We start from the raw sequence: 24,980 nt of genomic DNA on the forward strand, positions 1-24,980 counted from the left end.
GGCTGTAGAAAGACATGAGGGTGAGTAATAAATTACATTATATTCATTTTTGGGTGAACTAACCCTTTAACAACATGTTTGGAACAACTTAAGGGTGAGTATAGGCTACTCATTTATAAATGATTTTCATTTTTGGATAAATTATCCCTTTAATAATATTATGACAAAAATGTCGGACTCTTAACTCCTCCTAGAACTTTAAAGCTATACAGCAACAAAAATTGGACTTACTATCATTTCGTTCTAATTGATCAAAATGTATGGTGTTCCTAAAATGGACGATCAAAACTCGGAAAAATCCCATTTCGTTGACGGAATGTTTAAACGAGCTAAGACTGTTCAAAATCCAATCAATCGATAGGCCTACACCTTCAAAACTGGTTTAAAACTACTTTAAACCGAAAGCCTTTAAACTTCAAGATTTTAAAACTGATGATGATTATGAGCCTTCGGTTCGATCCCGAATCCATGACTTGATTGATGAACGATCTACAGAAAGCTCGATAATGTGCAATTTCAAAAAAATACTAAAAACGTTTTTTGCCAGGCTTTCTCAACACCATAAAATTTTTTCTTGAAACTTTGATGTTATCAAAATACGTTTAGACCACACTTTATAATATTCAAAGGGTTAGTTCACCCAAAAATGAAATTTCTGTCATTAATCACTCACCCTCATGCCGTTCCACACCCGTAAGACCTTCGTACATCTTCAGAACACAAATTAAGATATTTTTGATGAAATCCGAGCTGACTCCTCAATAGTCAGCAATTTAATGACCAATTTCAAGGTCCAGAAAGGTGCTAAAGACATCGTTAAATCAGTCACATGACTGCAGTGGTTCAACCTTAATGTTATGAAGTGACAAGAACACTTACAGTATGTGTGTGCAAAAATAACAACTTCATTTAACAATCTCTTCTCATTATCCTACGCTGTTGACGTTCAGCACTTCCAGGTTCTACGTCCGAATGCCGGCTCAGTATTGGCCAAAGCTGATCACGTGACCAGCACGACGCATGCGTGTGATGCTGACGCAGGAGCCAGCGTTCTGATGTAGAACCCGGAAGTGCTGCACTGTGTTTACAATGTCAACAGCATAAGAGACTGACCTGGAAGAGAAGAAATTGTTGAATAAAGTCATTTTTTTTGTTTCATTTTTGCACACAAAGTATTCTCGTCTCTTCATAACATTAAGGTTGAACCACTGCAGTCACATGACTGTTTTAACGATGTCTTTAGTACCTTTCTGGACCTTGAAAGTGTTGATATTGCTGTCTAAAACCTCTCGGATTTCATCAAAAATATCTTAATTTGTGTTCTGAAGATGAACAAAGGTCTTACGGGTGTGGAACGACATGAGGGTGAGGAATAAATGACAGAATTTTCATTTTTGGGTGAACTAACCCTTTAATAACAGACTAACAGCAATGAACAACATAATCAGAATACGTTTATTCAACAATAACTCATAAAACCCAAGTCAACCACAGTAAAATAAAATTGCTTAATTTATAAATATATACATATTTTGTTCGTAATTAAGAACACTGCAAAATCATCACATCAGTTTGAGAATGTAACAAACAGTTTCACGGTTCACTCTAAAGAAGTCTATTGCTGAATTCACAACCGCATACTAATATTACATTTACCATATCTTTCTATTGCAGACATAATATGGCATATAGATAAACATGTTTCTTGTTGTTCAGATCTCGTAGAACCCTTACTGAGATATCAGCTGACATACAATACATTTATCTGGACTAAATCAAAGAGTAGAATAATTCAACATGCAAAAATACATTTCACGAAAGATGAATCTAAATACATAGCAGGGACTAGAAAGTGTAATTTGGAAACATGGATTTGACTATTGCAACGATGACAAACTTAAATGAAATAGTGCCGTTTGAAACACTTCAACTTAATTTAACTTTTGCATAAACCACCTTTATATGTTGCCTTCATTACACGAGGAGCACAGGAGGAAAGGACAGCCTGTATCCTGACAGAACCCACTCATCATGTAAAGTGCCTCACCGATCAGCAGCCAGGTAACATTCACCTATTTTCAGTAACCAAATGAACGTATTGCAGCAGAAAAAAAAAAACATCCTCAAATACAGATTGTCCTTCCATTAGAGGTTTGATGGAAGTTTATGTGCAGAACTTCATGCCAGTCTTTAGTCGTGTCTGTGGACGTTACTGAAAGGCTCCCTGGACGGCTGAAGAAGCAGCTGTGGCGGCAGCAGACTGGAAGCTTCGGTTATTAACGACGCCCTGGGAAAACTCGTCCTGCGCCTTCTGGAAGCTCGCGCCCGTGTGCCTGTACATGGAGTGAACCTGAAAACACAGGGAAGTCTTTTACTTGTGTGTAAGCAACCGCTGCATGTGAAGTCGAATAATTCCCTACTATATAGTATGTGAAAAAAGTACACCTAAATATAATGTCAGAATATACAGTAGACGAAAAGTGGCGAGATTACTCCACGGGAGAGGATATATGAACGGCAGTGAAGCGATGCCACTGACACTTGTAGGTCACATGGTAATGATAATATGGCAGATGAATTTCATTCATACTACCCATATTCATGCTATATAGAATGTATTTTAATGGTCAGAGTCAATTCAAATTCAATGATAATTCTAATTTAATGCGTCCATCACTTGTTTCTGCTTCTTCGGCTGTGTTTTGATCAGGAGGTTCTGTACTCTTTCGGAAGGTGCTTAATAGCGCCCCCTACCATATAACAGTGAAAACATGGATTGCCAGAAAAACTCGCATGTACAATCACATACACAGATGTACACTTACAACTGCGCCCAAAAACAAACAATTAAAACATTTTGGTTAATTTAAATAAAGCTGAAATAAAATAAAATCTAAATATTAGTTGAAAAACTTGAAATGTTGTCTTGGCAGGTTGAAACGCTAAAATTATTAACTGGAAATAATTAAAACTATAACTAAAGCTAAAACTGAAAAAAAAAAAAAAAAAAAAAAAGACCTAAAAATGAATATCCTAATAGTAAAAAGTAATGACTGTGTTGAAAATGATGTTATAACGTTACTCTGTGTGTTCGTTCGCCGGCTGCTGTGAGACACTGTTACACACTGCAGTAAGATAGATCCATTTTACAATATCATATTAAATGCTGGATGATTGTGTTGATAAATGACATGCAGTTAATTTTAAAACGTATTGTATGATGGGGAAAATGCTGTATTACTGTTACTAAAAATAAAGCTGCATCTGATTATGCTATGTTAGCTACTTGACAAAATAGTGTTTTTCTCTGAGGCGTGGTAAAGTATCGTACTCGCAAAACATCAAGAAAATTGATTTAAACAATAAGACTAAACGTGTTGAGCTATACAACAATAATTAGTTTTCTGTTAATAAATATATCAAAACAGTTGTTCTCTCATCTATTAAAATGTGTAATATATTAAAGCATCTTTGGTGTTTCCATGGTTTCTACAAAATAAAAGCGGAAACCGAGGGTAACGCGGGTATGACGCAATTGACAGGCGACTCCTCACACGTCCCGGAGCCTTGGTTAAAATTGCAATTTTCTCACGATTTACAAATAGTTGGAAACATTTGGGATATTGTAAGTACTCAATTGAACAAAATATAACACTGGCCGAGTGGTTTTTAGATATTTTACTGCAAAATTCTTACATATTGCACCTTTAAATGTGACTTGACAGATCGCTGTATCGCCTCCGTTTGAGTTATATCTCAAAAAACATGCATGAACATCAGAAGGTATGTTGAAAGATACAGCTTGAATGAATTTGTCATGAAAACAAGTGTTTATGAAAATTACCTTATGTGCAATATATTTGATATATATATATATATATATAATAAAAACTAAAATAACACTGCATCCAACTCACCATTTTCAGCAAGAGGATGGACAGCACGGCATTGACAGAGAAGAATCCAGCCACCAGCATCATGAAGACGGACACAGCTGTGTTACTCTTGATCAGAGAGATGGCCGTGATCCAGCCGCTGTCGCACAACCATTACACCACATTACTGCTTTCATCAGACACTTTTATACAAGCTTACAAAAGCCACCAAACATACAATACGGTACACTTAGAAAAGTAAATTGTTTATGAAGTAATCCCACACCCCTCCTCAGCAAGCACACGGTTTCAGTTATCATTCATTTTAAATGATGGTTAGAGATTTGTAGGATATAAATAATGACAAGAGCCTAAAAGAAACAGTATGAAACTGTAAATGAAAAAGTACAGGATGTTTCAGCAAAAATGAGACAGAGAGCCACACTCACAGAGAAAGCCCCAGAAAACCAACACACCAACAGATGATGAAGAGGCGATCTGTCAAAGAAACATGCTGAGAGGAACACGTAAAGACTCAAATCACACACTTAAAACAGAGCCGGACGTCCAGCGATGGAGGAACTCACCTGTTTCCCCAGCCGGGGATCCCCACACTCTGAATGATGTACACTATTACTTGGAATGAGAAAATGAAGAAGAAAAAGAAGAAACTGAAGGAGCTGTCAGATCTGCAATGCAAAACAAAAGAAAAGTTACAGATGAGATAATGATGATGCTCTTTTACTCTGAGATTTTGGGCTATTTTGCTTCCATAATGTCATCTTTCAGACTACTGGAAAGAAAGCATCCAAAATACACATTTGTATTTACACAAAGTGTAAAAACACACAAGTGTTTACTTAATTACACTATGTGCATCTGTAGACACATATCTTTAAAGGCTGTTTACAGCTTTATTCCTATCCATATCCTGAAGGGGTTTACATTGGCCGCCTGATGTAACATTTCATTCCTTAAAACATTCATTTATTTTTGGCTGTTGACATTTTCTATGGAAGCTTGTTTCTGCCACAAAAAAAAAAAAAAAAGCTAATCCTGACTTTTCTTTTCCCTCGCAATTACAAGTTTATCACGCAATTCTGACTTTATATCTCGCTATTCAGACTTTATGTCTCGCAATTCAGACTTTATATCTCGCAATTCAGACTTTATATCTCGCTATTCAGACTTTATGTCTCGCAATTCAGACTTTATATCTCGCAATTCAGACTTTATATCTCGCTATTCAGACTTTATGTCTCGCAATTCAGACTTTATATCTCGCAATTCTGACTTTATATCTCGCAATTCAGACTTTATGTCTCGCAATTCAGACTTTATATCTCGCAATTCTGACTTTATATCTCGCAATTCAGACTTTATATCTCGCTATTCAGACTTTATGTCTCGCAATTCAGACTTTATATCTCGCAATTCTGACTTTATATCTCGCTATTCAGACTTTATGTCTCGCAATTCAGACTTTATGTCTCGCAATTCAGACTTTATATCTCGCTATTCAGACTTTATGTCTCGCAATTCAGACTTTATATCTCGCAATTCTGACTTTATATCTCGCTATTCAGACTTTATATCTCGCAATTCTGACTTTATATCTCGCAATTCAGACTTTATATCTCGCAATTCTGACTTTATATCTCGCTATTCAGACTTTATATCTCGCAATTCTGACTTTATATCTCGCAATTCAGACTTTATATCTCGCAATTCAGACTTTATATCTCGCAATTCAGACTTTATATCTCGCAATTCAGACTTTATATCTCGCAATTCAGACTTTATATCTCGCAATTCAGACTTTATATCTCGCAATTCAGACTTTATATCTCGCAATTCAGACTTTATATCTCGCAATTCTGACTTTATATCTCGCTATTCAGACTTTATATCTCGCAATTCAGACTTTATATCTCGCAATTCAGACTTTATATCTCGCAATTCAGACTTTATATCTCGCAATTCTGACTTTATATCTCGCTATTCAGACTTTATATCTCGCAATTCTGACTTTATATCTCGCAATTCTGACTTTATATCTCGCAATTCAGACTTTATATCTCGCAATTCAGACTTTATATCTCGCAATTCAGACTTTATATCTCGCAATTCAGACTTTATATCTCGCAATTCAGACTTTATATCTCGCTATTCAGACTTTATATCTCGCTATTCAGACTTTATATCTCGCAATTCAGACTTTATATCTCGCAATTCAGACTTTATATCTCGCAATTCAGACTTTATATCTCGCAATTCAGACTTTATATCTCGCAATTCAGACTTTATATCTCGCAATTCAGACTTTATATCTCGCAATTCAGACTTTATATCTCGCAATTCAGACTTTATATCTCGCAATTCTGACTTTATATCTCGCAATTCAGACTTTATATCTCGCAATTCTGACTTTATATCTCGCAATTCAGACTTTATATCTCGCAATTCAGACTTTATATCTCGCAATTCAGACTTTATATCTCGCAATTCTGACTTTATATCTCGCAATTCTGACTTTATATCTCGCAATTCTGACTTTATATCTCGCAATTCAGACTTTATATCTCGCAATTCAGACTTTATATCTCGCAATTCAGACTTTATATCTCGCAATTCAGACTTTATATCTCGCAATTCAGACTTTATATCTCGCAATTCTGACTTTATATCTCGCTATTCAGACTTTATATCTCGCAATTCTGACTTTATATCTCGCAATTCTGACTTTATATCTCGCTATTCAGACTTTATATCTCACAATTCTGACTTTATATCTCAATTCTGACTTTATATCTCGCAATTCTGACTTTATATCTCGCTATTCAGACTTTATATCTCACAATTCTGACTTTATATCTCACAATTCTGACTTTATATCTCACAATTCTGACTTTATATCTCACAATTCTGACTTTATATCTCACAATTCTGACTTTATATCTCGCAATTCTGACTTTATATCTCACAATTCTGACTATGTCTCGCAATTCAGACTTTATATCTCGCAATTCTGACTATGTCTCGCAATTCTGACTTTATATCTCGCAATTCTGACTTTATATCTCGCAATTCTGACTTTATATCTCGCAATTCTGACTTTATATCTCACAATTCTGACTATGTCTCGCAATTCTGACTTTATATCTCGCAATTCTGACTATGTCTCGCAATTCTGACTTTATATCTCGCAATTCTGACTTTATATCTCGCAATTCTGACTTTATATCTCGCAATTCTGACTTTATATCTCGCAATTCTGACTTTATATCTCGCAATTCTGACTTTATAACTCGCAATTCAGACTTTATAACTCGCAATTCAGACTTTATATCTCGCAATTCTGACTTTATATCACGCAATTCTGACTTTATATCTCGCAATTTTGACTTTATAACTCGCAATTAAGACTTTATATCGCGCAGTACTGAATTTATAATTATAAACAGAAAAAAGCCAGAATTGTGAAATAAAAAGTTGCAATTACCTTTTTTATTTTTTATTTAGTGGTGGAAACAAGCTTCCATAGTTTTCTGATTTATGACGTGATAAACAGAGAAATCCAAAAAAACTCCTCAGCAAAAAACTTTAATGTTGACGACATGAAACAAGAATTTTAAACCAGGCTTTGTTCAATGTTCAGATTTTTGTTCTGAAAAATTATGCAAATTATTTAATTTGCACATTTAAACATAATATTTCAGAAAACTTGTAACAAAACTTTTTCTTAATCTTCTTAATGTTGTGTGATCAATCATCTGTGTGAAGTGTGGTGATAGCTATCGGTTTAATGTTTTTACCTCTTTCACCTGTGCTGTCTTGACTAAAAAAAATAATGTCACAACGCAAAATATCAGCATGAACTCACTTAAAGGCCTTGTATACAGGTCGGTACCAGCAGAGGAAAGCGACGGGAGTGAACAAAATGAACCAGAGGATTGAGAGTCCGAAGTCCACTCCTCGTGTAGAAGTATCTACAGCGAAATACACCATACAGGCCAGCAGGTTGAGAAACAGCGTCACACTGTGATCTGTTGAAAAAAGATTATTATCCAGGCATGAAAATGACCTCGAATGTTTGCTAAAGCATACAACCGTTCTTCTCAATCTATCTTTGCAGCATTTAGTATGTATAGTAGGCACAGTACGCACGTCTTTTGTATGCATGGGTGACATTCTTCACTGGCCAAAATTAGCAGTACAAAACAGAAAACACTTACACATCCAGAGGTAGTACATCATCTTGCAAACCCGTTGATATTCCACAGGGATTTCTTCATTGAAATCCTGATAAAAGCAAGGTTTTATGGGGAAAAACCTGGGCAAAGGTGGCCAGTTGTTTTCTTTACCTGCAACCAAGCAAACATTTCCTTCATGTCAAGAGCACAGGTGATTTCAGAAGAACGTCTACAGAGCGAGATCAGTATTGTAGTGGCTCACCTCGTGTAGTATCTCGATCCCGAAGCTCCTGTTCTTTACGTTCCAGCTCCGCGGCCTTCTTTTCCAGCTCTGCCTGCTGTCGGAGGAGCTCAGCCTGTCCCGCAGCTACACCAGCCTGACGGAGGAACCAGACGATTACACCCTAACATCAGCCTAAGAAGCTTGGTTTGGTTGCCTTTGGGAGGATATGAAATGAGTAGCTTTTCTGCTTTCATGATATGCCAAGATAAATATACATCAGCACAGAAATATAATGTGTTATGTATGGTCATGGCCGGATTTATCTCTTATTATAATGCAGGCAAAGGTAAATAATTAAAAAAACAAATAAATTCTTCTCATTGTAATTGGGTCCCGCCCAGACATGGGATCATAGGCATGTGCATAATCCGGCCCTGTGTATCATTCTGCCAAAACATTGTACTAACTTGTGGACTGGGCTCCACGGTTGTGTGGAGGACCGCTGGTTGAGAGGCGACTGACACGGGAATGGTTTTTCCATCCTTAAATGAGAGAGGGAGGAAAATATTCATTTCAAACTCTGCTTGTGATTACATACAGTATTGAACACCACAGATGTTCAAAACACAAAACTTCCTAAAGGAATATATTGGATTTAAAGTTCTATCATAAACTGGAACCAATCCTAAAGGAATCAAGTTTGAATTAAATTGTCATATACAATATGCCAGTGCAAGTATATAACAGTTAGTTCAAACTTTAACTGTGGAGGGCAGTAATACACTTCAATTCAAATATAGAAGAAGAGCAGCTAGTTCAACATGAGCATATATGGTTAAAACATATACATTTTTTATTTTTTTTTAGAAAATGACTGATTGTTTCACTAGATAAGACTCTTATTCCTCGTCTGGGATCGTTTAAAGCTCTTTGAAGCTGCACTGAAACTGTAATTTGGACCTTCAACCATTTGGGCTCCATTGAAGTCCAATATAGGGAGAATAATCCTGGAATGTTTTCATCAAAAACCTTCATTTCTTTTCAACTGAAGAAAGAAAGACATGAACATCTTGGATGACATGGGGGTGAGTAAATTATCAGGAAATTTTAATTTAAAAGTGAACTAATCCTTTAATAATAATAAAAAACAAAGATATGACATCCAAAGTATGTAAAATAGTACATCTAGATCTCTTTTATTGAATCTAAAAGGTTTTAATTATATTTTGCTTCATATAAAGGTATTTTAAAGATTTTGAAGTGTCAAAAGGTCATTCGGTTTAACTGTCCAAACGCCAATACATCCATTTCATTAGTGATTAAAATATCTTAAAATGTAATAGATGTAGGCTATATATTTTTTATTCTGGCATGATTTTATAACATCATATATCAACATAGTGCAAAATGGCGTTAAAATTATGTGTAGAAGTCGTTGCTTTGTTATGAGAAAGAATGTCCGGAAAAATTAATTTCATTGATGTCATTCGGAGTAACCAATATAAAGGACCATTTTGGATCAAGTCATGTGTTCAATATCATGTGACATCATTAAGACATCTGCAAAGGACCACATGGTCCTTTTCAAACACTATTTGAAAAATTAATGTTTTCACTCTCATACGCATGTCCCGAAACATCAGGTCATTCGGTGCAACCGCTGTAAAACATAGAAAATGTTGTAATATTTGAAAAAATTGTACTAAATATAAAATGTTTGGTTGTCCTTTTGTTAGCTAGCTAGATATAAGCCTGTTAGCATTGATTGAAAATATCGTCATTCGGTAAAACCGAAATGTTGGTTAAACCGAATGACTTTTTTTATTATTAATTATATCTCCATTGCGTTTAAAAACCTTATTCGTCAATGACCCATATTTACCAAAACAATCATTTTGGTTCCAAATTATGATCCTGCACACACTCCTTTAGATTTGTTCTCATTTATTTGACTAGGTAACTTAAAAAGCCAAGAGCAGGAACTGAGACATGATTGGTGATTTGTAGGATGAAGATGAGGATGAAGATGAAACTCTTACCAGAGCACCGGCTGTAAACGGGTTAAACTCTCCCACACCATCAGCTGCAGTGCTGGTCACCTGAGTCACTGATGGATCCTGACAGAAACATCAAATATGAACATTTATTAAAAACTCTGTGTTATGAACGGGGTTTGGACATGCGCCAAGGAGTTCTTTAAAATATGACATCTCTCAAAATATTCCCATCTGATAACATGTTATTGCCACAGTGTGATTTTCCCCTCTTCTTTTTGCTTTTCATTTTTTTATATAAATATTAATTCGCAAATACAGGCGACACTGTAAATAAGATGCACCTGTTGGACTAGTACACTTATCGCGTGAAGTGACTGAAGAAAAATGCTTTTGTTCTCTAATTACATGATGATGAACACTGTTATAATGGTCACAACCGTAGCAAAAACTCAGTTATATTTAAATACAACTACAAAAAATAAAGATAAATTAAAACACAATAACACTTCCTGTATCGTCATCGGAAGGTGATTGGCTTGTCTTCCCAACTGTGAAATTTGATTGGCTGAGCGCCTGTCAATCTCTCCTTACCCCAGTGACTCCGAACCAAACAAACAGGTTTAGAAAGGGGTAAAAAACTCCGGTGACATATTACACATTACTACTGAAGACATAATAAATCTTTAGGTGTTTACCTGAAAAGGGTTGACATCAACTGGCTCGGCAAAGGGGTTACTGTCGAATCCAGACATGTTGTCTCGCGGCTGGCACAGGTGTTCTCGCGCTCGGTGTACCTGCCAGCGCAACCTGAGCGCCTCGCTGCGCATGCGCGTTGAAACCAGTCGTCACGCCACCGCAGGGTTAGCGATCATGTTCCAGCTCTACTTACACTGCTTGAAATGAACACTTCTTGAGTTCTGATGTAGAGTTATACTACTAAACGTGCAGTAACGCAACATTTATGGTATTATTTGGAGATTATTTGCAAAAGTTTTTTTTTTTTTTTCTTTTAACCTGCCAAAAACACCTTCAATTCATTCTCTCTCTCATACCTATCTCTGGTCGAATCAAAATAACTCTGCTCCATTGGCAGCAGTAAGGCAGGTTGAACAGCTCTCACACAATTATAATTCCCTTAGGCCGGATACACTCCTTTGTTAACCCTGGATCATTCCAAAGCTTAAACGCTCAAAATTCAAGTTTTTTGAATTAAAGATTGCGTTATCATGCTGGCTCCTCCCACTAGTCTTGACTAAACACACAGTCGGAAAGTCTGAGATTCAAGATTCCATATTTGGTGACTGTTTTGTGATATTGCGTCAGAAATGTATTCATTTGTTACTGGAGAATGCATAAAAATTTAAGGAGAATGCATAAAAATTTAAAGAGAATGTGTTTGTCACCCAGTGGCGATTTTTGGTATAGCACCTAAACAAAATCTCATAGGAACTTTAATTTTTGTGATATCAACTTCAAATGTGAAACAACTTGGTTAGACATTTTTGATTTTATAGTAATTGTAGAGTTATTGAAACTTGTTTCCACCACTAAATTAAAAATAAAAAAGATAATTGTGAATGCTCACAATTCTGACTTTTTTTCTCGCAGTTGTGAGTTAATATCTTTTTACTCAGAATTGCGAGTTATAAAGTCAGAATTGAAAGATTCAAAGTCAGAATTGTGAGTTATAAAGTCAGAATTGAGATGTAAAGTCTGAATTGCGAGTTATGAAGTCAGAATTGCAAGATATAAAGTCAGAATTGCGAGATATAAAGTCAGAATTGCGAGATACAAAGTCAGAATCGCGAGATATAAAGTCAGAATTGCGAGATATAAAGTCAGAATCGCGAGATATAAAGTCAGAATCGCGAGATATAAAGTCAGAATCGCGAGATATAAAGTCAGAATTGCGAGATATAAAGTCAGAATTGAGATATAAAGTCAGAATTGCAAGTTATAAAGTCAGAATTGTGAGATATAAAGTCAGAATTGCGAGATATAAAGTCAGAATTGCAAGTTATAAAGTCAGAATTGTGAGATATAAAGTCAGAACTGCGAGATATAAAGTCAGAATTGAGATATAAAGTCAGAATTGAGATATAAAGTCAGAACTGCGAGATATAAAGTCAGAATTGCGAGTTATTGTTTTTATCACGCAGTTCTAACTTTATATCTGTGAAATTCTGACTTTATATCTCGCAGTTCTGAGAAAAAAGTCAGAATTGTAAGATATAAACTTGCAATTGCCTTTTTTATTTCATGGCAGAAACATGTTTCCATATAGAGCAAATATTACTTTGTAAAATATATATACAACTTCTGGCAAAAATTATGGAATCACTACACTTAGATGATGTTCACTCAGATGTTTTACTTTATAGCAAAGAAACAAATCACAGATATGATAAAAAGGTTTTGTTCAATAGCTTAACATTCTGGCTTCAGGAAACATACCTCAAACAAATCTACTTTTGTTATTATTATTAATGGCATGTCTTTTTCCAGAGCAAGTAGAGGGAAAAAGTATGGAATCACTCAATGTTGAGGAAAAAAATATGGAATCATCATCAACAAAAAAACAAAACAAAAACAATTGTTGCTCCTCCTCTGGCTTTTGACAGCCTAAATTCTTTGAGGCATGGACTTCATTAATGAAAAACAATATTCCCCATCAAGCTGGTTTCAACTTTCTCAAATAGCGTTTGACAGATCAGCTTTGCAGAGTGGAGCCTTGTCATGGACCAGTGTTTTTAATTTCCACCATACATTTTCAATTGGATTGGGATCTGGACTGTGTGCTGGCCATGTCTTTGAGTTGATATGCCTTTCCTGAAGAAAAGAAAAAAAAAACACTCTTTGCTCTATGGCAAGATGCATTATTGTCCTGAAGAAATTATTTCATCACCACCAAACCTATTTTCTATCGATGGAATGAGAAAAGTGTCCACAATTTCAATGTACACCAGTGCATTTACTGTTAAGGTAATGACTGTCATCTCCCCTGACATGCACCCCCATATCATACAAATCCCATTCCAAAAAAGTTGGGACACTGTACAAATTGTGAATAAAAACAGAATGCAATGATGTGGAAGTTTCAAATTTCAATATATTATTCAGAATACAACATAGATGACATATCAAATGTTTAAAATGTATAATTTTAAGGGAAAAATAAGATGATTTTAAATTTCATGGCATCAACACATCTCAAAAAAGTTGGGACAAGGCCATGTTTACCACTGTGTGGCATCCCCTCTTCTTTTTATAACAGTCTGCAAACATCTGGGGACTGAGGAGACAAGTTGCTCAAGTTTAGGAATAGGAATGTTGTCCCATTCTTGTCTAATACAGGCTTCTAGTTGCTCAACTGTCTTAGGTCTTCTTTGTCGCATCTTCCTCTTTATGATGCGCCAAATGTTTTCTATGGGTGAAAGATCTGGACTGCAGGCTGGCCATTTCAGTACCCGGATCCTTCTTCTACGCAGCCATGATGTTGTAATTGATGCAGTATGTGGTCTGGCATTGTCATGTTGGAAAATGCAAGATCTTCCCTGAAAGAGACGACGTCTGGATGGGAGCATATGTTGCTCTAGAACTTGGATATACCTTTCAGCATTGATGGTGCCTTTCCAGATGTGTAAGCTGCCCATGCCACACGCACTCATGCAACCCCATACCATCAGAGATGCAGGCTTCTATTTTTTTCTATTGTAAAGGCATATTGCTTTGAGATTTCTATCTTGGTGCTCTGACATCTCCCTTGGTCTGCCCATATGTCTTGCTTTATAAACCATTAAGTTTATACTTGCACCAAATTTTAGACACCGCTGACTGGCAGCAACCAACTTGTAGGAGTTTTATAATCCTTTTCATTGTTTCAACTGAGAACTCTCTTGTTGGGGCCATATTTCATTTCAATTAGCCAAGTCAAACAACCCTTTAAGGTGCAAGCACTCCCTTTTAACTACTGACTAATTAGCATGTTTAGACTTGTCCCAGTATTTGTTTAAAATGGAAATAAACAGATGATTCCATACCTTTTTCCTCTACTTGCTCTGGAAAAAGACATGCCATTAATAATAATAAAAGTGGATTTGTTTGAGGTGTGTTTCCTAAAGCCAGAATGTTAAGCTATTGAACAAAACCTTTTTTGTGTCATATCTTGTTTATTTGCTATAAAGTAAAAAAGTGTCCGAGTGAACATCCTCCAAGTGTGGTGATTCCATAATTTTTGCCAGGGGTTGTATTTTAAAATATAAACCGTAGACTTAAGCTTAGAAAAGAGACCAACCTTAGTTCTGTATTCCAATTCATTCATGAATTACAACCATTTAAGTTGGATAATGTATTTTCACATCTATGCTCTAAAGGGTGACATTAAAGGGGATGAATGAGAAGAAACTAAAGCAGGACAAACAGGTAATTCAAGTTCTCCCTCTGAGCGCTCAAATCAATGAAAATACAAAAACCGATCGTGGGCGAAACAAGTTAGCAGCACAATAACTCAAGATTAACAAACCAGTTCTCATTTGTTCAAAATGTGTAATTTATTTTACAACCATGGACTTTTTTTCTCTTTCATAAGAAATATTTGTTCAACATGACAGAAGATGAATCATGAGGCCAGACAGCGGTTTGCTCAATCCTGCAGGCGGTGTGACCGGTGTCAGCGATGCATGAGATCTAAATAACAGAATATAAATTAACAGAGATTGATGTCATGTGTCCGTACACTCGCTCCTGTGAAAAACACCATCACATGCAGAAACCCTTCACAAACCACGTTACCGGGTATAATCACAGTTTATCATGAGGGTGACAATAAGTTCATGATCTTTGCAGAAACCAAAGTGGCCTAGAAATGACAGGAATATTTGCTGGTGGCACAATTTTGATCAGCTTTCTGCTATCAATAACTAGTGGAGAGATACTATTATCAAACACTGCAGCTGAATGCGAGAGGTGTGTCCAATCCAAAACGCACTACTGTGGATTATTATTTTTTAGAAGGAAATATTTAGAAAAAGAACAGGGCATGTCGCACTAAATATACAGGCAGAAGAGACCGTTCGGTAATATATTAATAAGTCATATTTAAGTCTTTTTCAGGCAAGAGGTAACTCATGTTTGCAGGGCATGAATGATCCTAAGATTTTCCGAAAAATAACGCTGATTATATTTAAAACACCACAAGTAACAGCAATCTAGTGACCCTGTGGTTTTGGGTTTTAACACTGGTTTCTTAGAACAAGACTGAGGCAGAAAAACATGAATGGAAAAACTGATGGATGGCTGTAACGAGTTAATACACTGTATGGTGATTTGGAAGACGTCCGAGTCTTCGTTTAGCATTGGGATCCTCTGGCATTATAACACCAGTTTTCTTGGTCCCTTTAATGGCATCATTTCCCTCCAAGCACAACACGAAAAGCAGCACAAACACACACTCTCTCTCTCTCTCTGACGCATTCAAGATATAATATATGAACTCATCAACCCAGCGGTCACTGGTGCTCTGGCTTTGTACACTTTTTATATCACATAATAATATATTTATATAGATTTATATACTCCATGTAAATAAAATGTATTAAATAGGCTCGGGGAAGAGAACGCTGCTCGCATGGTTCTAAATTGTAAACGTTAAAGCAGCTTGAATTCGTGGAGTACATCAATGGCTTCGTCTCCCACAGTCACGATCGAACATTCCGTTTCGGAATTCCCTTTGCTTCCCTGCTTCCGGGAAAGCTGCCCATCTCTCTCCTCCTGCCTTTTCCTGTCAACATGGCACTTAAGGACTATAATGCAGCAAAAGTGAGCTAGCAGGGAGGGACGAGCTCTTCTCCGTGGATGGATGTGGAACCTCGTGGCCTTCATACCATGAACTCGTTGCTGCCGTACACCACCACCTGCTGGGGCGGCAGGTCTGGATCTCTCTTCGGAGGATCGCGGTGTCTCTGAGGCGAGCTCTTGGCGCCCTGCAGCCGCTGTTTGCCTTTCTCTGGGCTGAAGGTGCCGCGGCTGGTGAACCGCGCTCGTTCCTCTTCGTCCTGCTCGGGCTGGTCCAGGCTGTCGGGCGGGCTGGATGGATATAATTGGGTCGAAGGAGATCTGGACCGCAAACGTAATTTATGGGTTCGCGCGGTTGGTTGCACGTAGGAAGACGACACCGAGGAGACGGTAGAACTGGAATCCATGGAGTCCAGGGACTCGGGCTGCTTCCGCAGAACTCGCCGGGTCTTCGCTTCAGGCTTCTTGGGCCTCGAGACGGCCAGCGCTGGGCCTCGCTCTGTTGAGAGGGAAACAGAAAACGACAACAATGGAAGATGTGCTGGAAAGGCATCAGGAAATTTAAGTACTAGTGCTAATACAGTAGTGTGACGGAAGGTCACTGACGTTCAAACTAGTGTAGCTTTTCCAGTAACTAGCAATTTTGATATGATAAAACACTCCATTGCTGGTTTTTATATAATTGTATGGCAAATGCAGCTTTACAGCGGAGTAAACCGAGACTATAGTCAAACACATTCTTCTATATATGGGTCAATGACGTGACCCATTTTTTTGTCCAAAGGCCTTAATAATAATAAAGATATGACATTCAAAGTGTGTAAGATAGTATAACTAGATCTCTTTCATTGAATCCAAAAGGTTTTAATTATATTTTGCTACATATAAAGGTATTTTAAAGATTTTGAAGTGTCAAAACGTCATTCGGTTTAACCGTCCAAACGCCAATACAGCCATTTCATTAGTGATTAAAATATCTAAAAAATGTAATAAATGTATACATTTTTTATTCTGGCATGATTTTATAACATCATATATCAACATTAAAATTAATGGTCGTGAAGCAAAGTAACTAACTCTCTTTTAACTATTTGAAAAAGTCATGTTTCGCTTGTTCATACGCATGTACCGAAACATCAGGTCATTCGGTGCAACCGCTATAAAACATGGAAAATGTTGTAATATTTGAAAAATATGTACTAAATATAAAATGTTTGATTGTCCTTTTGCTAGCTAGCTAGATATTAGCCTCTTAGCATTGATTGAAAATATCGTCATTTGGTGTAACCAAAAGTGTCATTCGGTAAAACCGAAATTTTGGTTCTGAATATACATATTATACAATAGTTCTTTTTGGTTCTTGAATCTGATTGGCCGTGCGATATTCTAGTGATAACATCACTCCTACCTTTTTACCATTTGTATCACTCCGTTCGAAGCGACTGTCATGGCGGCTGAGCAAATCCCCCGTTTTTTGTTTTGTTTTTGTTTTTACAAATACTACACTTTATATTTTTTAGGCGAGAATGTAGTTGTTTAGACCTGAAATATGTGACTCATATTTAATCATAGCTCCTATTTTACAATTCATTTAGACTTTTTCAGAGATGCGAGCTCCAGGCTGTCAGTGGTCGTTCAGAGCTTGTGTACCCGTCGAGAACAGCTTCATCTCGGCAAGTGCTTCAGGGATTTGCTGCTGGCTCTTATAGTGGTTAAACATGAGATATAATTCAGTTTGGGTACATAAAACGGGCAATCTTTGGTCTTATTAATCTATTACTTGTTCCTGAGCAAATCGAATTGGGCTTTGTTAAATTTAATAATTGAATACTGAATATATTTAACTCACATCCTGTAGAACACTTTTGTACCTTTGACTGAACTGTCATTTATAATGGCTATTGTTGTTATTTAAGTGTTGTTCAATAAATATTATTTTATATAAACAATATGTTGTATTTGTTATTGCGTAATATGGATTGAGTGAAAGTTACATTAATACGCCATTAGATGGCGGCAAACTTTATGAGTGAATGAGTCTGACGCAAGAGACTTTTAAATTGAAAGGGACTTTTGTAAACAAAGGATGTTGTTTTAATGCTGTTATAGGCAATTCCCTTAACGGTAAAAAGGAGCTTCTGTTTACTTTATTTGATAGCTCTATATTGAGTTTATATGTTAATAAACACCTGAATTAAATCTGAATGTCTAATCAGAAGACTTCGATTAAACCACTCAATTCATATGAATTACTTTTACAATGTCTTTATACTTTTTGAAGCTTGAAAATGTTGATTACATCAGCTTTCAATGAACGCTCAAAGATCAAGCGAGGATTTAAAAATATCCAAATTAAGATGAATAAAAGATTTCTGGGAATGGAATGACATGGGAATTTTCCTTTTTCTTTCTTTCTTTTTTTTTTTTGTGTGTGTGTAAACCAACCCTTTCAGGAATGTTTTATTTACTTTCTTTTTATTTGTTATTCCATTTTTTTTTTTTTTTTTTTTTTTTTTTTTTTTTAAGAAAAAGTTATGTAATCTTGAGATCAAAATGTACTCATTGCACTTCCTCTGTCTGAAATGACTTTTCCACTGGCATCAATCCTTAGGCTGCTTTAAGCAGCTTGTAGTTCGGAAAGATAATAGTTGTGTTCCAAATAACGCACTTTACACTATGCACTCAACCGTGTAGTGTATAAGTAGTTTTATAATGTTATTTTGTCATTCATCATCAGAGTCTGAAGCCCGTCTCACAGTCCGGGCATTTAAAGTGCAATTCTTCTTTTTGTAATTTTCAGTGTGAACACATTACTCACACTATTTATACTACAAATGTCACAGAACAGCGCATGATAGAGTTCTCAAACGAACCGGTACTTCGGTACCAAGACGGTACTGAAATTTTAAAAATTACTTAAACTTAACTAACTTAAACACTTCTGATTGGCCATTGTGTTCATGTGCTCAACAGATACGTCAATGATCAGTGTTTTAAAAACATGTTGTAAATAGACATTTTTACACAGATGGGACTGCACTATACAGGGCCCTTAAAAATCAAGATTCCAAAAGAAAAGTTTATTAAGAATGAGAATCTAGAAGGATATTGACATATCTTTAATTCTTTTAGTTACAGGCATTACAATTTTAGAAAAATAATATTTATGGCACTCAGACATGTATGTTATGCAGTTGTGTTGATTAAAAAGATAAAAAGTATCAGATGTTGTGACCCACATTTGGATTTTGACCACTGAAAATGTGTACAATTTACTCATGGAGCCACATTAACATGTCCATTTCTCTGGAACTGAACCATCGAGGGCCTTTAAAATGAAGATACCAAAAGGAAAGTTTGTTAAGAACTCTAATCTAAAAGGATATTAAAATATCTTTAAAATGTCTTGAGTTATAGACATGCAAACTGGAGGCAAAAAACAACAAGTAGTGCTTTTACCCATTTTTTTAATGGTCACTGTTGGCATATAATGAAACAAATATTGCTAAAGTCAACAGATTTTACAAATAGACCAACAAATCTCTGTGTAAAAATAAAATAATGATGCTACCATCTTTCTAAAGTCATTTTTACCCCCCTGTAATTTGGCTCCAAATCTCTGGTGAAAATGGTCATTTTGACCCCCTTTTATAAAAATGGTGGATTACTCAGTAAATATACACCTGTGACATTTAATATTTTGGCTTTTATCACTATTTATGTTTGTCTTTTTACAGAAAAAATGTTGACAAAATCAAAAATTCTGGTTGAGTTGACATGGATTGACCCATTAGTTACTCACCATAGAAGTCGGAAGTGGCTCCCTCAGAGTCCACATTCAGGTTTTCAGAGCTGTCTGCTGTGCCTATAGAAGCCTCTGACTCCAGAGTCTCATCATCGGACGCCCGCGGCTCCAGAGCAAGCATCTCAAAGGTCAACTCCTCCCTGTGAGGAGACGATCAAACAAATCTCAGGCTTTGGTTGTGTTCACAATGGAATACTAGTGTACTGCTTACAACTCCGCTCTCTGGTTGTATACTGCGCATTATGAAAAACCTAGTAGGCATTTTTTGCTACTATCAAAAATTTGGCATTTGGCCAATAGCGTACAGTCAACGGTTTCTAAGATATTTGCGAATGTCGTTTAAATGCTAAATCGCGACGTTGAACTAACCATAAGGCGAAACCTAGCATGTTTGGTATCGTTGGACTCGGCAAGGATTTAGGAATCCAAGGAACTCCCATGAAAATAAGTCAACCACATCCAAAGTTATAAGCATGTACATATTTTTTTTCACCACTAGGTGGTGCTGGTCCAAAACTTCTCAGACTCCTTCAAGGCATCGCACTGGTGACCCATACCAAGTTTCGTAATGACACATTCAAGCATTCGTAAAATACAGCATTTTACTACAATAGTCAAAATGGCCGATACCCAAAATGGCCATTCAGAAGTTATGAGCAACTTTTGTATCTCCGGACCAGTAGGTGGCACTGGGCCATGATGACATAGACCAAGTTTGGTTTTAATATGATAAAGCATTGAGGAGAGAGAAAACGGTTTGACAAATCAACTTTTTGTCAGCATGGTCTGAAGATGATCTGGATCAATTTTGTGGAAATCGGACTATGAGGAGTTCGAAAAAGAAAAAAACTCAAAATAGCGGGAATTACATCCAAGTTCATGCATCAAATGTGAGATGCTTAAGCTGGCTCTCTTACTTCTCTTTCTGCAGACTCTCGATTTGCTCGGTCAGCACTTTCTCTTCCTGCTGCATGGCGACCTGCTGCTGCTCAGAGACTTCTGGATCTTTGCCGGCTTCCTCATCTCCGCTCTCCTGCATCAGCTCTGGGACGGTTGGGGAGCGGGGACTCACTGGAGGAGATGGCGTGTGATACCTCACCCTGTGCACTTGACCCTTACCCTGTCAAACAAAACACACTGATGAGTGCTGAAACTCAAGATCATATGAAGGAGCTTTGCTATTAGTGCTGCTACACTCACAGAAAGCCTCTGGCAGTTTCATTCTACAGACTATGAATACAGGGTCCAAAATGAATGTATTTGTCCCAAGGACAAATGACTCATTATGCTGTTTATTAACTTGTGATTTGATTTGCTTATTCCAGCGAGAGTCAGACAAACATTATTACACTATGATACAAATTGTATTTTGTTGCAATCATTACAAAACCGGTCCAAAGTCCCATTTGGTTTATGACAAATGTTTTCATTTTGGATCCTGGATGGACAACACAGACTCACTTCAGCCCAAAGCTTTTACCTTTCTGAATGAATTTGACTGTTCATTACCAGAGAAAGCAGGTAAAAAAAAAAAAAAAAAGAGTAAAATATCAGGCGGATATGTATACAAGGAGTGAATGCAATCCCAAGTCATGCAGTGCAACATTATGAGAATGAAGGTGATTCTGTCCACATTAATATCGTGTTAAGTGACTAACTAACATCTAAGCTCTTGAGTTTCTTGCTCATGATCATGAAGACAGACGGACCACACAGTGCTGGGACGAGGCATACGTGACGACACTTACGGTAACAGCAGGTACATAAATACCTACCGCCGCAGCACTGCGGGTTATGCTCATAAATCTAACAGCAATTATTACAGGTTTCTGGATTAGAGAGGAAAGGGGAGGGAGAGGAGAGACTGGGGTTAGTGTCAAGGCAGGGCTAATGTGGCACAAGCAGGACATGATCCTGGAACAACATCTTTTTTGGTCCACAATAATCTAGTGGCGTAATTTTTGTTTAGTATAATGCAAAGGGCTATGTTCAAATCCTGACCTTTTTATTTTTTAATAATGAATCCAAGCTAAATTGCAAAAGAACTCGACTGCCAGTGATCAACCTTTATTGTAGCCTATTTTTATACAACAGATTGCTTTAAAAGCAGCAGCTTTACCGCATTAAACATGAAAAACGGTGTCAGAGTCTCTTTCAATTAGAATTACTATAAACCGGCTCTTCAGTGTGTTCATATTTTTACTCACATCTGACCTCGAAGGACTGATCAGAAGAAATGAACTGGAGAAGATTTACACCTCAAAGAAGGTGGAGCCTCAGAGCCACACCCACCTATTACATCACCATGGACCAATCATGAAACCATTGCTCATAAAACGTAAAACCCTTTGTCACATGTTCAAGTGCCTTATATCGTTGGAATCCTTGGCTCAAGAAGAACAAAATGCAATACTTGAATTTCATTTTTTTTTTTTTTTTTTTCAAAACTACTTTGGCGAATCAGTCTTAGGTTTTTCGCCCGATCGGAACCAAACCAGCGCAGAAAGATTCTCTGGAGTCTGTCAGAAATTATCGGAAAAAAGTCAATCTTGACTCACGTCCACGACAGGACGTCAAAACGTTCGAAGTGGATGTGGCCACTTTTACTAAATTGGCTATTCCTCTTGAACGGAATGAGATCATTTCACCAAACTTGGTACACCTATGTACGGTCTTGGTCAGTGGTCGCATGAAAAAGGACGTGGCGACAGGCCACTTGGTGGCGCTATAAAATGAAAAAACACGAAAATGGTCAACAGTCAGTCTAGTTGACACGAAAACTGGCATGCGGTGTCTTTGTCAGGCATGAAAATCCCTCACCTTTCTGCGTAATTCGCCGTTTTGAAACCAAAATAGGTGACCTACGTGAATCGTGCAGATTCAATGAGAAATTTTTTTTGAAAGGGGGAGGGGGGGGGGTGTTCATATTCAGTGAACTGCGAACAGGTGCACGTGCCAGAAGGGAGCGGAGATTCGGTGAACTGCGACCTGCGATTCAGTGAACTGTGAACAGAGTGCATGGAAATATTAACGCGAAGGGCCTTGCATCACCAGTGCAGACCACCATCAGAAGCTGAATTCACGCCTGGCCTCGGCGATTTACCTGACTGTATTTGGTGAGTGATGGCAGGGCTCGACAATAAGGACTGCCCGATGGCCCGGGGCCAGTGTGAACGACGCTCAGGACAGTAGACGCACTGGTCACTTGCCCGATCGGGCCAGTGCTGTAAGGTGTGCGTTATATATTGTCTATAATATCGTAGGCTAATTGTTGATTTAACGATCTGAAATTATCGAGTATGTCCCTCACTTTACAAAAACTAATGTTACTAGACACAGTATAGTTATTGTTACCTACGGTTAGAGTAGTGTGTGCTTATATTAAAGTGTACGCTTTCACTGCGTGATTTAGTCTATTAAAATGCCCCCGAAATTCAAGATAAGGGGCAAAAATGGCCCTGTATATATTTCATATATAATTTAATAAAGTTAATCAATATTACACAAAGAGCTCCGTTTTTCTCCAAATATTAGCATGATTACAAATGTAATATTGATTTTATTCAGCATACAATTTAATGAACAAGAACTTAATATCAAGTGACTTACATTTTAGACACCAAATCGTCTGTTTCGCTGTATTTCACCAACAAAAATAGTTCCAAAGTCCACCGAATTGTTTTGCGTCTTTGAGCAACACTTCCTGAATGAATCAGCCGCTTGAATGAATCAGTTGAATCTCAATGATTCGCTCATTAACAGTGATTCGCTGCCACCTACTGGCAGGTTAAATTTCACATTTAAGGTGTTAACGTTTTATATTTTGAACATTAAAAACATTTTTATGCATCTGTAACTGCTTTTGATTAACTTTAATAAAGTTATCTATTCTATAGTTATACATTAGATTACAATTTCTGTACCTGAAAATCTTCTGTTTAAAATTACATAAACTTGAAAAGCACCATTTAATTTATATGTTTGTTCTGTTGTATTTATTTGTGCTATTACTCGTAATTTGATTATTTGTTACTATTTTACTACTTACTGTTTATTTATCTAATAATATTTAAAATAAATCTAGTAGCTTTTGGTGTTATAACCTTATGTATTGAGGTTAAATTTATCAAAAACAATGAAAAAAATAACTATGCTTATTTTATAGGCCCATTTTGTTGTCTTTTACTTTTATTAATTTTTTTGTTGTGGGGCCCGGAAAATTTCGGCAGGGCAAGTAAAAATTTGCACCACCTGTCCAACTGGGCCAGCAGAAAAAATCCTTAGCGTTGAGCCCTGAATGGTTTCAATAATTTTAATATTTTCTGGTATATAAGTTACCCAGGAGCTCTGTTGACATAGACTTAGCTAACGTTAGCTACAGCTTGATGAATTAAGTCATTGAACACAGCAGGAAAGAACACAACGTTAGCCAGCTAGCTAAAGCTCCGGTGGAAAATTATTAGCTAATGCTACCGTTTTTGAGGAGTTAGATTTTGAGGTGAGGGGACTGACAAGGCAAAAGGTAAAGTGGTCCACTTTACGTAGCGGATACTTTACGTAGCGGATACGCATTTTGACTTCAAATTACGCTGGTACGATTTGTAACTCTAAACTACGCAAAAACCTGATGACGACTCTGTGCACGCGCAGTCCTCAAATCAAGCAACAGCAAAAGAAGAAGAGTTCAACCAATCATAGCGCTAGGTTCTTCCCCCAAATATACTGTAAATGTTAGACCCAGTGACAGGCTGGCATGAAATGGCTTGCAGCTGTGAGACAAGATTAATGGAGGGCGATCGGAAAGAAACTCGCTGGGCCTGTTTTACTTACGGCCGTAGAGGAGCCACACCCACCTATTATGTCATCACTATGGACCAAGGGTAGTTCAAAGGTGTTTACTAGCTGGAGCAAACTTTTCCAGAAAGTTCGCTTGGCAAGCTGTTTCGAACTCCCAAAACAAACTTCGTTTTGGCCTGATTTTGTTCGAAAAGATGTCACACCATTTCGTTCTTCGAGCCTTAAATGGGGACGACTTTGGGAAACTAATAACTTTGTACCTACAGTAGAACAGTAGAATCGTAGAACTTAATTTAA

General features: G+C 37.0%; 2 protein-coding genes across 11 annotated transcripts in view; both read right to left on the reverse strand.

Moving 5' to 3' along the window:
• Positions 1-1,401: 1,401 nt before the first annotated feature.
• Positions 1,402-11,152, reverse strand: scamp2l (secretory carrier membrane protein 2, like). The gene is made up of 9 exons (XM_067400210.1): positions 10,984-11,152; positions 10,331-10,408; positions 8,759-8,833; positions 8,331-8,445; positions 8,111-8,239; positions 7,759-7,921; positions 4,463-4,564; positions 3,918-4,035; positions 1,402-2,350 (listed from the first exon to the last, which is right to left on the reverse strand). Exons 1-9 carry the CDS (start codon positions 11,113-11,115, stop codon positions 2,210-2,212), a joined length of 1,053 nt encoding a protein of 350 aa, XP_067256311.1. The 5' UTR covers positions 11,116-11,152; the 3' UTR covers positions 1,402-2,209.
• A 3,341-nt stretch (positions 11,153-14,493) lies between these two features.
• The window catches only part of myo9aa (myosin IXAa), a 158,012-nt gene continuing 147,525 nt past the window's right edge, over positions 14,494-24,980 (reverse strand). For 8 of the 10 annotated variants that reach the window (XM_067400223.1, XM_067400222.1, XM_067400225.1 and 5 more), the window contains 3 exons: positions 20,804-21,006; positions 19,884-20,026; positions 14,495-16,580 (listed from right to left, as the gene is read on the reverse strand). In XM_067400223.1, the coding sequence (XP_067256324.1) occupies positions 16,165-16,580; positions 19,884-20,026; positions 20,804-21,006 (762 nt within the window). In that variant the 3' untranslated portion in view covers positions 14,495-16,164. Of the gene's footprint in view, positions 16,581-18,613; positions 19,410-19,883; positions 20,027-20,803; positions 21,007-24,980 lie in introns of those variants that run through there. The other 2 variants (XM_067400226.1, XM_067400228.1) reach the window with 2 other exon arrangements.

This window comes from Chanodichthys erythropterus, chromosome 11 (assembly GCF_024489055.1).
Source record: "Chanodichthys erythropterus isolate Z2021 chromosome 11, ASM2448905v1, whole genome shotgun sequence".
Lineage (NCBI taxonomy): Eukaryota > Metazoa > Chordata > Actinopteri > Cypriniformes > Xenocyprididae > Chanodichthys > Chanodichthys erythropterus.

Bases quoted from the DNA above. Each gene is read 5' to 3' on its own strand.
- scamp2l (XM_067400210.1), bottom strand. From the start codon at position 11,115: ATGCGCAGCGAGGCGCTCAGGTTGCGCTGGCAGGTACACCGAGCGCGA. The intron at 4,565-7,758 runs GTGAGTTCATGC...TTTGCATTGCAG, and splicing joins CCTGTATACAAGGCCTTTAA to ATCTGACAGCTCCTTCAGTT. The intron at 2,351-3,917 runs GTGAGTTGGATG...CTGTGTTTTCAG, and splicing joins CCATCCTCTTGCTGAAAATG to GTTCACTCCATGTACAGGCA.